Consider the following 12,262-nt stretch of genomic DNA (forward strand, 5'->3'; position numbering starts at 1 on the left):
CCCGAAAATTTTGTTTGCGAGAAAACTCCGAAAACATTCGGGTATTGCACAAACCCAGCGCACATCAAAAAATCATTGGGACGTCTTCCGTTGACTTATATGCAACCTCGACAGGTCCGAGGTGCCAGATTTTCTGATTCAGACTTTTCCATTTCCCAAGTCCGATTTTATATAAAAAAAAAATCATGAATTTTTCGTGAGTTTTGCATTCGTAGTTTAGTAAATAAAGCCCTTGTTGTTTTTTCCCATGGAAATTGTTGACTTTTTCCCTTTAATACATCACTAAGGGGCAAATTTGCTTAAGGTCGAATATCGAGGGTTAATTAACCCTCGATATTCGACTGTCGAAGTTAAATCCTTCGACTTCGAATATCGAAGTCGAAGGATTTAGCGATATTCGTTTGATCGAACGATTAAATCCTTCGAATTGTTCGATTCAAAGGATTTTAATTCATCGATCGAACGATTTCTCTTCAACCTAAAAAAGCTACCTAAGCCTATGGGGACCTTCCCCATAGGCTAACATTGACTTCGTTAGCTTTTAGGTGGCGAACAAGGGGGTCAAAGTTTCTTTTTTTTAAAGAGACAGTACTTCGACTATTAAATGGTCGAATAGTCGCACGATTTTTAGTTCGAATCGTTCAATTTGAAGTCGAAGTCGTAGTCGAAGGTCAAAGTAGCCCATTCGATGGTCGAAGTAACCAAAAAAAACCATTCGAAATTCAAAGTTTTTTCGTTTCATTCCTTCACTCGAGCTAAGTAAATGGGCCCCTAAAAGTGTTTAAAAAAAAAATATTTTCAGGTATGTTTGTGTTTTTTTCTAAAAAGACAAAAACATAAAGATTATGAAATCTGCCCCTAATATTTTTTCCATGAAAGGTTTGGATTCAATATTTTTAATGTATTTTAAAAGTTATGGGGTTCTGTTTGCACTGACTCGGCCAAGTCTACCTTATCTCTCCCACTCTCAAACCCAAATGAGTCAGAGGCTTCACCAGGCAGCAGAACTAGAAATAAAAATAAGGAAATCAATATTTTCCTCCAGACTCTTCCTTCACAGGTCTAATATTTACATAACATGCAAAGCATTGTGGGAACCGGAGCTGATTTCTGGTTCCTGACCCAGGGCCAAGAACACACTGAATTTGTCATGTATTCACGTTAGTGTTGCTAAACCTTTTCTCAAGGGACCCAAATCATTTGATCATGACCTAAAACTTGGATTAGAACAAATTATTCTTCTCATTAAGTACTAGTTTGTATTGCAGGAAAAAACAACACATAGGGGAACATTTACTATGGGTCGAATATCGAGGGTTAATTAACCCTCGATATTCGACCATCGAAGAAAAATCCTTCGACTTCGATATTCGATTCGATCGAACGATTTTCCTTCTATCAGAAATTACTTAGAAAGCCTATGGGGAAGGTCCCCATAGCTAACATTGGTGCTCGGTAGGTTTTAGGCTCGAATCGTTCGATTCGAAGTCATAGTCGAAGGTTGAAGGTCGAAGTAGCCAATTCAATGGTCGAAGTAGCCAAAAAATACTTCGAAATTCAAACTATTTTTCATTCTAATCCTTCACTCAAGCTAAGTAAATGTGCCCCATAGTGTAGTTAAAGAGGATCATGGGGCTTAAGCTAAACAGCATGGGGACTTCATTTTAGGGTTCTGACCGATAAGTTAGGAATTTCTCATAAAGTATATCTTGATGAGGGATTCTTAACTTATGAACCCTAAAACGTTGAGAGCAGAAAAGTAGAAATCGTGAATATAATGTGTGAGGAACCAGTGCGACCGGGCCAAACGTTTAACTGAAATATCTGGATCAAGGATTCTGAAGTCACATGTTGGCTTGTGTAAGAAACAGAACCGCATGTCTGACTATTGACCACACATGTTTGTGTTGTATCAGAATCCGGACGATGGTGCCGTTCTTGTGGCTGTTTGAATCGAATGCTTGAGGTATACTGGGATTTAGGGCAAGGGAAACAATTTAATATGGTGGCTTAGCTCAAAATAAAGATGCTGATTGCACTTCCTAAAGAGCTTTAGAGGAGAAGATGCAACTCTGGGTCAGACTTCTTGGTCATATACAAATTCGGCTGATCCAATCAGGTCGATTTCGGCCACGTACTAAACTCACTTGACATCCCTGCTGCAAACAACACCATCAAAGAAGGTCCATCTCTATGATGAACTCAATTTCATGCCTACAGGGGATGAGCATGGCTACATTATTAAATGGGGTTTCTATCTTCTGTTGGTATCCATGGACAGATCTAATTTCTTCTGGACCACAATGTCTTCAATGGTTGAATTTGATGGTGTTACCTTATACTCTTATGTCTATAACATACATCACTGTCTACATCTAATTGTTAAAAAAGTAGGTCTAAGATGTCAGTTTCTTTGGTGGATTCTAGGAGACCCAGTTGGTTTGGTGCAGCATATGGCTATGACTTCCCACCAATAGCAGGTCCTCTGTGCCCTACGGCTTATCATGCAACTACTTTAAAAATCACAAGATCCAAAGAAACATTTTAGCAGTGAGTAGAACTAGGGATCCCAGACACCAGTGCAGCTACAAAACGTAAATGGATCTGTTTAGTTTGTTACAGGAGAGAAGAGGGTGAACTATTCACCTTGGTGTAAAGTTGTCTGACTACATCCTCCCCTTCTTGCCTTCTGCCATTCTGGTTCCTCAACAATAAGAAAGATCTCAGATATGTTTCTTGACAGAATGCAGGGAATGTGCTTGAGATATGCACTTGGTGAGGTTTCAAAATACAAGGTGAATTAAAGGGGAAGAGAAACCTCTGCAAAAGTCATCACACTGTTCATTGTTTTGCAGCAATTTTTTTGTTTCGCAGCTTCCCAGTTTGAAACCGAAAATGTTATCTGGTTGTTAGGGGTTCTTGTTGCTAGAGATTTGGGCAAAATTACCCCCAACAATGCTTGTTCTTGTTATGAGCTAAGGTAAAATTATTTGTGCCCTGGGTACCCCTGGAACTATTGCAGGGTGACACCCCAATGTTTCTAAATATCTGTAACCTTGTTATGAGCTAAGGGGACCCAGTCTGAAGGTCAGTTAGGGGGAGATTTGGGGTGAGTGCTTATTTGTACCCTGGGTACCCCTGGAACTATAGCAGGGTGATACCCCAATGTTTCTATATATCTGTAACCTTGTTATGAGCTAAGGGGGCCAAGTCTGAAGGACAGTTAGGGGGAGATTTGGGGTGAGTGATTATTTGTACCCTGGGTACCCCTGGAACTATAGCAGGGTGACACCCCAATGTTTCTATATATCTGTAACCTTGTTATGAGCTAAGGGGACCCAGTCTGAAGGTCAGTTAGGGGGAGATTTGGGATGAGTGTTTATTTGTACCCTGGGTACCCCTGGAACTATAACAGGGTGACACCCCAATGTTTCTATATATCTGTAACCTTGTTATGAGCTAAGGGGGCCCAGTCTGAAGGTCAGTTAGGGGGAGATTTGGGGTGAGTGCTTATTTGTACCCTGGGTACCCCTGGAACTATAGCAGGGTGACACCCCAATGTTTCTATATATCTGTAACCTTGTTATGAGCTAAGGGGGCCCAGTCTGAAGGCCAGTTAGGGGGATATTTGGGGTGAGTGCTTATTTGTACCCTGGGTACCCCTGGAACTATAGCAGAGTGACACCCCAATGTTTCTATATATCTGTAACCTTGTTATGAGCTAAGGGGGCCCAGTCTGAAGGCCAGTTAGGGGGAGATTTGGGGTGAGTGCTTATTTGTACCCTGGGTACCCCTGGAACTATAGCAGGGTGACACCCCAATGTTTCTATATATCTGTAACCTTGTTATTAGCTAAGGGGGCCCAGTCTGAAGGTCAGTTAGGGGGAGATTTGGGGTGAGTGCTTATTTGTGCCCTGGGTACACCTGGAAATATAGCAGGGTGACTTTTACCCCAATGTTTCTGTAACTTGATGAGCTACGGGGACCCAACCTGAAGGTCAGTTAGAGTGTGATGTTGATTCCGGGACTAAACTTGTTTAAAATATAAAGCAATTTATTCTTGTGTTGTAAACCATAGTGAAGTATGGGGGTTCTAATGATGTTATACTATACTGGCAGTAATACAGCACTAATAAAACTCATCATGGTCACTTTACTTGCATTTAATCCACCAGATGCAAAAACTAGTCACTGAGGCTCCTTTAACTCATGTGTTTTTCTCCACAGGCAGCAGAGAAGCCGCATTCACGTACGCCATCACTGCTGCCGGAGTCGCCCACGCTGTGACATCCGCATGCAGCCAGGGCAACCTGAGTAACTGTGGCTGTGACCGGGAGAAACAAGGCTACTATAACCAGGAGGAAGGTTGGAAGTGGGGCGGCTGCTCGGCTGACCTTAAATTTGGCATTGATTTTTCCCGAAAATTTGTAGACGCGCGAGAAATCAAGAAGAACGCACGAAGGCTCATGAACTTGCACAACAATGAGGCAGGAAGAAAGGTATGCTACACACGAATGGGATTGGTGTATAACTCAGTATATATGGGTGTGTAATAATGGAGTAATGGTGTAGGCTTCCAGTATATGGCAGTTGGTATCTTTTTGGTGAGTTTAAAGCTCCTTTTACTTTTAGTAGCCACTTCCTATGCCATCAGTCTCCTCAGTCTTCCTACATTTATACCCCTTCTATGTGATTGGTCCCTTGACACTTGGCCCTGATGGTGATATTTGCACAGAAATCTCTGTAGAACAAAGTTGCATTCAAGACGGGTCAACCAAAGAACTAATATCATCAAACTACAAACTGCAAATTTGGATTGTGATGTCACACTTATTCTATGATATACCTCAACTCTATGCCTGTATGATTGCACAAAGCTACAGTATTTCAGGGCTGCAGTTGACATTTACATCATGGCAAACATACAATTCTTTAGGTTAGGTTTCTTGGGTTGCATAGAGTGTTCAAGCTGGCAGAAATTCCAAGAAAAATTACAATTGGCATATCGTAAATTTTGGTATTTGGTTCATTAAGTGATAAATGGACATCTACTGAAATGCCTCTAATAGGGACCAGACACTTAGTGTTTATCAAATGTCACATTCTAAGTGTTCATAGGTCTCATGAGACAGTTCAGTGATAAGGTTTCCCCATACAATAGTGTAGGTGAGAGATCTGATGAGCTTGCAGTCAAGCATGTGACAGGTCTAGTTGGGTCAAACAGGCTTGACCTTCCAACCTTTGACCTAACTAGAGGCTCATGTGTGGAGAAAGGGGTTGATTACTTTCTGGAATCTCCAAAAAGACCTCCCAAGGAACAGAGTGTGTGCAAGGAGAAGACCTCATTCATCTTCTGCATTGATAACAAATAGACGCCCATTGTTGTGACACCATAAACCTTTCATCATAACAATAAGTCAGTTTTACAAGGAGATTGGCTTAGTGAGGAGGAGGGGTCACTAAGATGAATATGGGGGTCTCAAAGAAGGACGGGTGGTTGGTTCCAAGCATAATCATGGTCAGAGGCAACATATGTCAACTTTCTTTTAACTGGGATATTCTGATATCTATTACAAGCATGGGTATATTTATCATATAAGACCCAGGCCTTATAGGGGCATGGGAAAGTACTATATGTATTCATATGTATTTGGAGCAAAATGCACCAAGTTGCTTTATGTGCCGCAATCCTTTTAGTGCACATAGATCCTGCCTTTGGCACAGTTCTGAACTTTATTTCACAAAGGGGAACAGGCTAATAAAAAATTGTTGGACCCAGACATGGCTTGGAAAGACCTGGGCATGACCCATGTATACTTGTAGCACAAAATAGCATCTGGGAATGGATACTACAGGTACAAAATATTCTCCCCAACTGATGCTTTCTGGTTGTCAACCAAGTAGCATTCTTATCTCAAGACTTGAGAGAGGCGGAATATGAAGACAAAAAAAATTAAAGGCTGAAAATGTGCTATATTTGCTGAACTTCCCCTTTAAAACTAGTAACCAGGAATTAAAATGTGTCCTGAGATTGTAAATTTGTCCTGTGGTTGATACACCATTATTGAAGGCCACAGCACATGATTAATGGATCTTCGGGTCATGGAAGACTAATGGTTTTTCAATGTTTAATCAGCCCGTTTCTGGCAGCCGTTAGTAAAAATTGGTTAACAGTTTATCCCTTGGATGGAGGCCAGAGGTGGGAAGGTTGAGCAAATGAGGAGTCCTAGGGAATGATCCAGCCTCAGGACTGAGATCCTTCAAAGAGTATCACTTAGTGAGGAATTCAAATGAAGAGGCTGCCAAAGCCTCACAAATATCAGTTTACAGTGTCGGGGAAATCATGTCTACGTCAGCCTTGTGGCTCCACCAGAGGTTGGGGGAAAGGAAGGTGCACCAGATAATGACAAACTCGAATCCCAAACTGTTAGGGAGGGTCTAGAAGGAATCATTTGTCTAAATAGATTCTTGAGGGTCTGTCTGACGTGAACACTAAAATGACCGAGATTTAGAACATGACTCATCTATTTTCTACTGATTGTAATGAAGAATGGTATTCAATTCCTGCCATGAAGCAACCGCTGGATCGTATAGATATTGAAAACAAAAGAACTTGTTAAACTGCATTAAAAAGCTGACATTTTGGCCTGCCTCCAGTCTTTTCTGGGTTCCCAAAGTGTCAGGGGGTGGAGCTACTTTATGTAGGAGGAGTGCAGTCAAATATGGCGCAGAACAACCTCACAACAGATGCCCCTCCCCTTTATACTTCGCAAAATACTTTCTGCCAGAGTAAGAGGGTTTTGCTGAGCTAAAAATGTCACCGATTTAAAATGAGACAACCCAGTAATGGGGTGAAGAACAGATTTAAATATGATAATATGAAATATATTTAGGAAAAAATGATAATCATTAAAAAAATATGATAAAAGTAATAATATAATACAGTTGTGTACAATATACATATTGTATATCAAATTGTAATTTTATTATTAGTTATATAAAACATATTTCTAACATTTTTTTTATATTTATATTTTGTATTATAATTATATATATAGATATATATTTACACTTACATATTATATATAATCATTAAAAAATATGATAAAAGTAATAATATAATACTGTTGCGTACAATATATATGTTGTATATCAAACTGGAATTTTATGATATTATATATATATATATTTATATAAAACATATTTATAACATATTTTTCAAATTGTTTTTATATTTATATTTTTTTATGATCACTTTATTTTTATAATATTGATGGTTTCCCTTTAATAATATTGTATTACAAATACTTTTCAATTATTTTTTGTATTGAATACGTGTTCCTAATACTTTCTTAAAAAAAATATTGTACGATATAAATTCCTAATATTTTTTAAATTATTTTTGTATTATAAAACATAATAAAAATGGTATCCAGTGCCGTTTAAATGACTTTTTTTTATGATATTGATGGTTTCCCTTTTAACAATAATACATAAATATATATATATATATTTTTTTTGGAAGCAAAACCAGCATATTGGATTTATTTAGGGGCAGATTTATCAAAGGTCGAATTTCAAAGTGAAATATACTTCGAAATTCGACCATCGAATGGCTATACTTCGAATATTGAAGTCGAAGATTTTTTTACCGAATTGGACCGTTTTGCGGTCGAAGTATAAACGCTTGATCGAACATTTAAATCGTTCGAATTGAACGTTTCGAACGATTTCAGTGATCGATTGAACGATTTTACTTTGACTTCCAAAAACGTATAAAAATGCATTAGAAGTTCTTCATAGGCTAACATAGCACTTCGGCAGGTTTCATTTGGCGAACTATTGAAGTCGAAGTTTTTTTAAAGAGAGAATATTCGAATATTCTAACTATTTTACTTTGAATCAAATTCGAAGTAAATTCAAAGTCGTAGTATCCTATTCGATGGTCGAAGTATCCAAAAAATGACTTTGAATTTAGAATTTTTTTACTTCGAAAATTCCCTCTAATTCCCTTCGACCCTTTATAAATCTGCCCCTTAATGTTTACATGATTTTCTAGTAGACTTAAAATATGAAGATCCAAATTACTGAAAGATCCCTTATCTGGAAAACCCCAGGTCACGAGCATTCTGGATATATATATATATATGTATTTTATATGTTTTTTAAATTATGTTTGTATTATAGATATGTTTTCCCAAAATCCCAGTACAGTTTAGTAGACTTTTTAAAATATTCTCATTTATATATTTTTCTATTTTATGTAAATATATATATATCATGTGTGTACATTTTTCTAATTTTGTTTTTAATATATTTATTAAAAATTATTTTTGAATTATAGATTTGTTTCCCCAACATTTGTTCAAATTACTTTTTTATTTTACATATATTTTTTATTTTGTTTTCAAATAATATTGACAGTTTCCCATTTATTAATATTTTATTCCTTAATATTTGTTTCAGGTGCTGGAAGAAAGGATGAAGCTGGAGTGCAAATGCCATGGTGTTTCAGGCTCCTGTACCACAAAAACCTGCTGGAACACGTTGCCTAAATTCCGGGAAATTGGATTTGTCCTAAAGGAGAAGTACAACGACGCGGTGCACGTGGAGGTGGTGAGAGCCAATCGCTTGCGGCAGCCCACCTTTCTCAAGATCAAAAAAGTGCGCAGTTACCAGAAACCCGTGGAGACGGACTTGGTCTACATTGAGCGCTCCCCCAACTACTGTGAGGAGGACAGTACTACTGGGAGTGTGGGGACGCAAGGACGGCTTTGTAACCGCACTTCTCCACACACGGACGGCTGTGACCTTATGTGCTGTGGGCGTGGCTACAATACCCACCAATATACGAAAGTTTGGCAATGCAACTGTAAGTTCCACTGGTGCTGTTTTGTGAAATGCAACACCTGCAGTGAAAGGACAGAGGTTTTCACCTGCAAATAAGGCTTCGGTCATTGGAAAGGCACGGACCATTGTGGCGTCATTTTGCACACGGAATAATTTTCTTTGCCATAGAAAATTATGCCCCTTGCTCCCTCCTTCAATGGTGGTCGCATCCAGGGTCCTTGGCAGGTATTTGGGTGGCAACAGACATCGGATGTTCAGTCAAGAACCAGAAAACTGAGCATCATCAGGCACTGGAGGGGAGAAGAAGAAAGCTTTTGGCTTTTAATCTCTCAACAAAGAAAAAAAGCTATGTGGTTGTTGTAGATATTTTTAAATTATGAATATCACAGATGTCCGAATGTAAGGAAAACAAAAAAAATCTTATGGTTCAGTTAAAAAAAAAACCCATAATGAATGGTGACAGAAGGGACCAACGCTAAGAACGAAAATGGCTAAAAACTAAAAACTTTGTGGCTACACAAGTCAAATTTATCTCACCAGCCAGTCACACTGGAACTATAATAATGAACATTGAAGAAAACAAACAAAAAAAAAAAAAGCATAATTATTATTATTTATGTTCTAATAGTAAGAACCAATTCTGAGCACTAACGGGTAGGCTGTGTCTTAATTCTGTACTAAATGGAAACTCCTAGATGTCTTTATAATGTCTATTTCTAACGATTTTTATTGCTACTGAGCCCTTTTGTTTTAATAATTGGGGACTTCAACATTTGTTTCTACATATATTTTATTTTTTGTTTTCCTAAATTTTATTTTGTGAAAGAACAAAAAGAACCCGAGTTGAACTTTTTACACTAACCCTTAGTTGGGGGAGAAAATGGTTGTCCTCAACGATTTGGAGTGATAATAGCCGTACATTTTAACTAATTTAGGAGGAATTGTTAGCAGGCCCTCCTATGAAATTGAAATCAATTAAAAAGTGATAATTTTAAAGCATTATCATTCATATAGAGGAGCTATTTAAAAAAACTTTTTTAAAATAGTTCCTTCTGAGTAAATCCAAATCCAGAACTAGGGATTTAGTTTAATTCAAAATCTGAATTAAAAATGTTTTTAACAGATAATGCCAACATTTTAAAATGCAAAATAGGGTTTGACAATGGTTCCAAAATGGGCAAAATTGGAAAAATTATGATTCTGGCATTTGCCTAAAATTTAAACAAGAACGGGCATAAATTTTCTATTTTAATGAATTGGAAATGGAGTAAAAGTCCCTTCCATGGTATAAAGCTGTCCTAGAGCTTCTATCATACAAAGGTTGTACCTGGAGGGGGTTCAATTGTAAATAAATTGTTAGGCAGGGCAAGACACAGACAGGGTCATTTTGAACACGTGGAGGTCCATTAGCAAAATTAAGACCTAACGGCCTCATATGTAACAACGTCAGAGTAATTGGAATTTCCTTATGTTATACCTAAAGCAAGAATATATTTGGGTGTATCAAAGAGAAAAAAAAACACTGTACCAAACCTTTTAGATTTAAAATTTGAATAATGGAAAAAGCCAAAAATTTGGATTTTATGGAACTGTCTGTGATCTTCAGGTCACCTGCTCAAGGTTGATCACTTTTGGACTCCTCTTATTTAAATGATACGTCCCCCACAATTTTTATATGAATGCACTATCCTTGGACAACCTTCTAAAGTCCTTGGGTGACCAAACACTGGATTCCATTGAAAAATTGTCACTTTCCTACATACGGTGTCACTTTTATAGATTGAGAACTTCCACAAGGAGATGGGCTAGACAAGGGTGGGAGATGCCTACTAACTAGTTATAAGTCTTATAATGGAATTGAAGAGCATTACTGTGCAGGAAAGAGACATAGGAGGCAAAAATTGGTGGAGAAGAAGAATGGTGGAAAGGAGATGAAAGATGTGGGAAGGCGAAGAGAAAGACAAAGCCTAGAAGAGAGGTGGTAGGAAAGAAAAGAGACAAGAGGGAGTAAAGATGGAAGAGAAGAACTGGGAGGAATTAAGGAGGTAGACAAATGATAAAAAGGGGCAAGAAGGCATAATGGGAAGATAAGGAGAGAGTAACACGGAGGAAGGACAAAAATTACAATAGACCAGAGAAGTAAAAGGGATAGAATTTCCACTTTGGTCTCCGATTTCTTGGTGGTCCTCTTGCCATCCCAGCTGCCAACAGAGCAATGTTGGAAATTGTCAATCAACAGGTTGGGGTGGCATAAAGTGGACATCCATGATATATATTAAAGATAAGTTATCAGTCTTCAACCACTTTGTATTTTCTCAAGGGGCAACTTAAGGCCAAGGAGGCCACTTTAACCTTACTGACCCGCAGACTAAAATAAGCCCTACTAATGCTTCCAACTTGGCTTCATCCAACCGTTTTTTTTAATAAAAGCTGTTACCCAGGAGCTGACAGAGTTACATAATAATGTGAATCAGACTTAAATTCAGATGGAAATGGAGAGAATTCACTTTGGAATTTGAACGCTGGCTATTTAATTCTCCATTTTGTAGGGATAAACTTTTCCCAATGTCTCTTCCCGATTATTGACGCAGGACACTGACGGCTTCTGTCGGTATTTGTTCATTGTTTGAGGGCTACGTAAAAACGGTTGAAAAATAGCTGCGCAATATTTATTGTGGTAAAAACATTCCCATTAAAGGAATTGAGGTTTGATAAACTACAGTCTTGTGTTTTTGCTGAGCTTTTGAAGTTCAAATTAAACATTGTTGCAAAAATTGTTCTTATCTGGCGAATAGTGATGGTTGAATCTGACCCGTTTTGCTTTGCCGAAAACTTGCAAAACATCGCAAATTTGCCGAAATACATTGAAGTCTATGGCCGACAATTTTTTTTGATGCACAGCAATTTTTTTCACCCATTAGAGTCTATGGGAATCATTTGTGCAGCAAAATTTGGCAAAATATGTCACTCATCACTACAGGCGAATTATATTTCCTTTTAAAATTTGGTAGAAACAATGAAGGTTTATATTCAATATCTGCAGTATATTTATTCATGTTCACTTACTCTAGGTCCTGTTTCCTTATTTATTTATGTGTTTATTATCGTCAGCTTTTTATCAAGCAGGTTGTACTGAATTTTTTGAGTGCATTTTTAGAATTTAAAAAGTCATAAGAATTTAAGCAAAAGGTCAGATGACCTGAGTTTTATCTCTTCATCATCAACTGTTTGTTCATAAAACAAATGCTGGATTGTTATTCCATTGTTACTATAGACACATCTCTCCCTACTATACCTGCTATCCCACAGTCACACTCCCTTCCCAGAGACTATTATCCACTGTTACTATAGACACCATCTCTCCCTACTGTACCTGCTATCCCACAGTCACACTCCCTTCCCAGAGACTATT

The 12,262-nt window shown here is 37.9% G+C and overlaps 1 protein-coding gene across 1 annotated transcript in view; it reads left to right on the plus strand.

Moving 5' to 3' along the window:
* LOC108712529 (protein Wnt-7b) overlaps window positions 1–11,567 on the plus strand; it is a 41,685-nt gene extending 30,118 nt beyond the window's left edge. The window contains exons 3-4 of the mRNA XM_018254747.2: window positions 4,228–4,499; window positions 8,467–11,567. Coding sequence (XP_018110236.1) covers window positions 4,228–4,499; window positions 8,467–8,946 — 752 coding nt within the window. The 3' untranslated portion in view covers window positions 8,947–11,567. The remainder of the gene's footprint in view (window positions 1–4,227; window positions 4,500–8,466) is intronic.
* The last annotated feature ends 695 nt before the right edge of the window (window positions 11,568–12,262 follow it).

Source organism: Xenopus laevis, chromosome 3S (assembly GCF_017654675.1).
Source record: "Xenopus laevis strain J_2021 chromosome 3S, Xenopus_laevis_v10.1, whole genome shotgun sequence".
NCBI lineage: Eukaryota > Metazoa > Chordata > Amphibia > Anura > Pipidae > Xenopus > Xenopus laevis.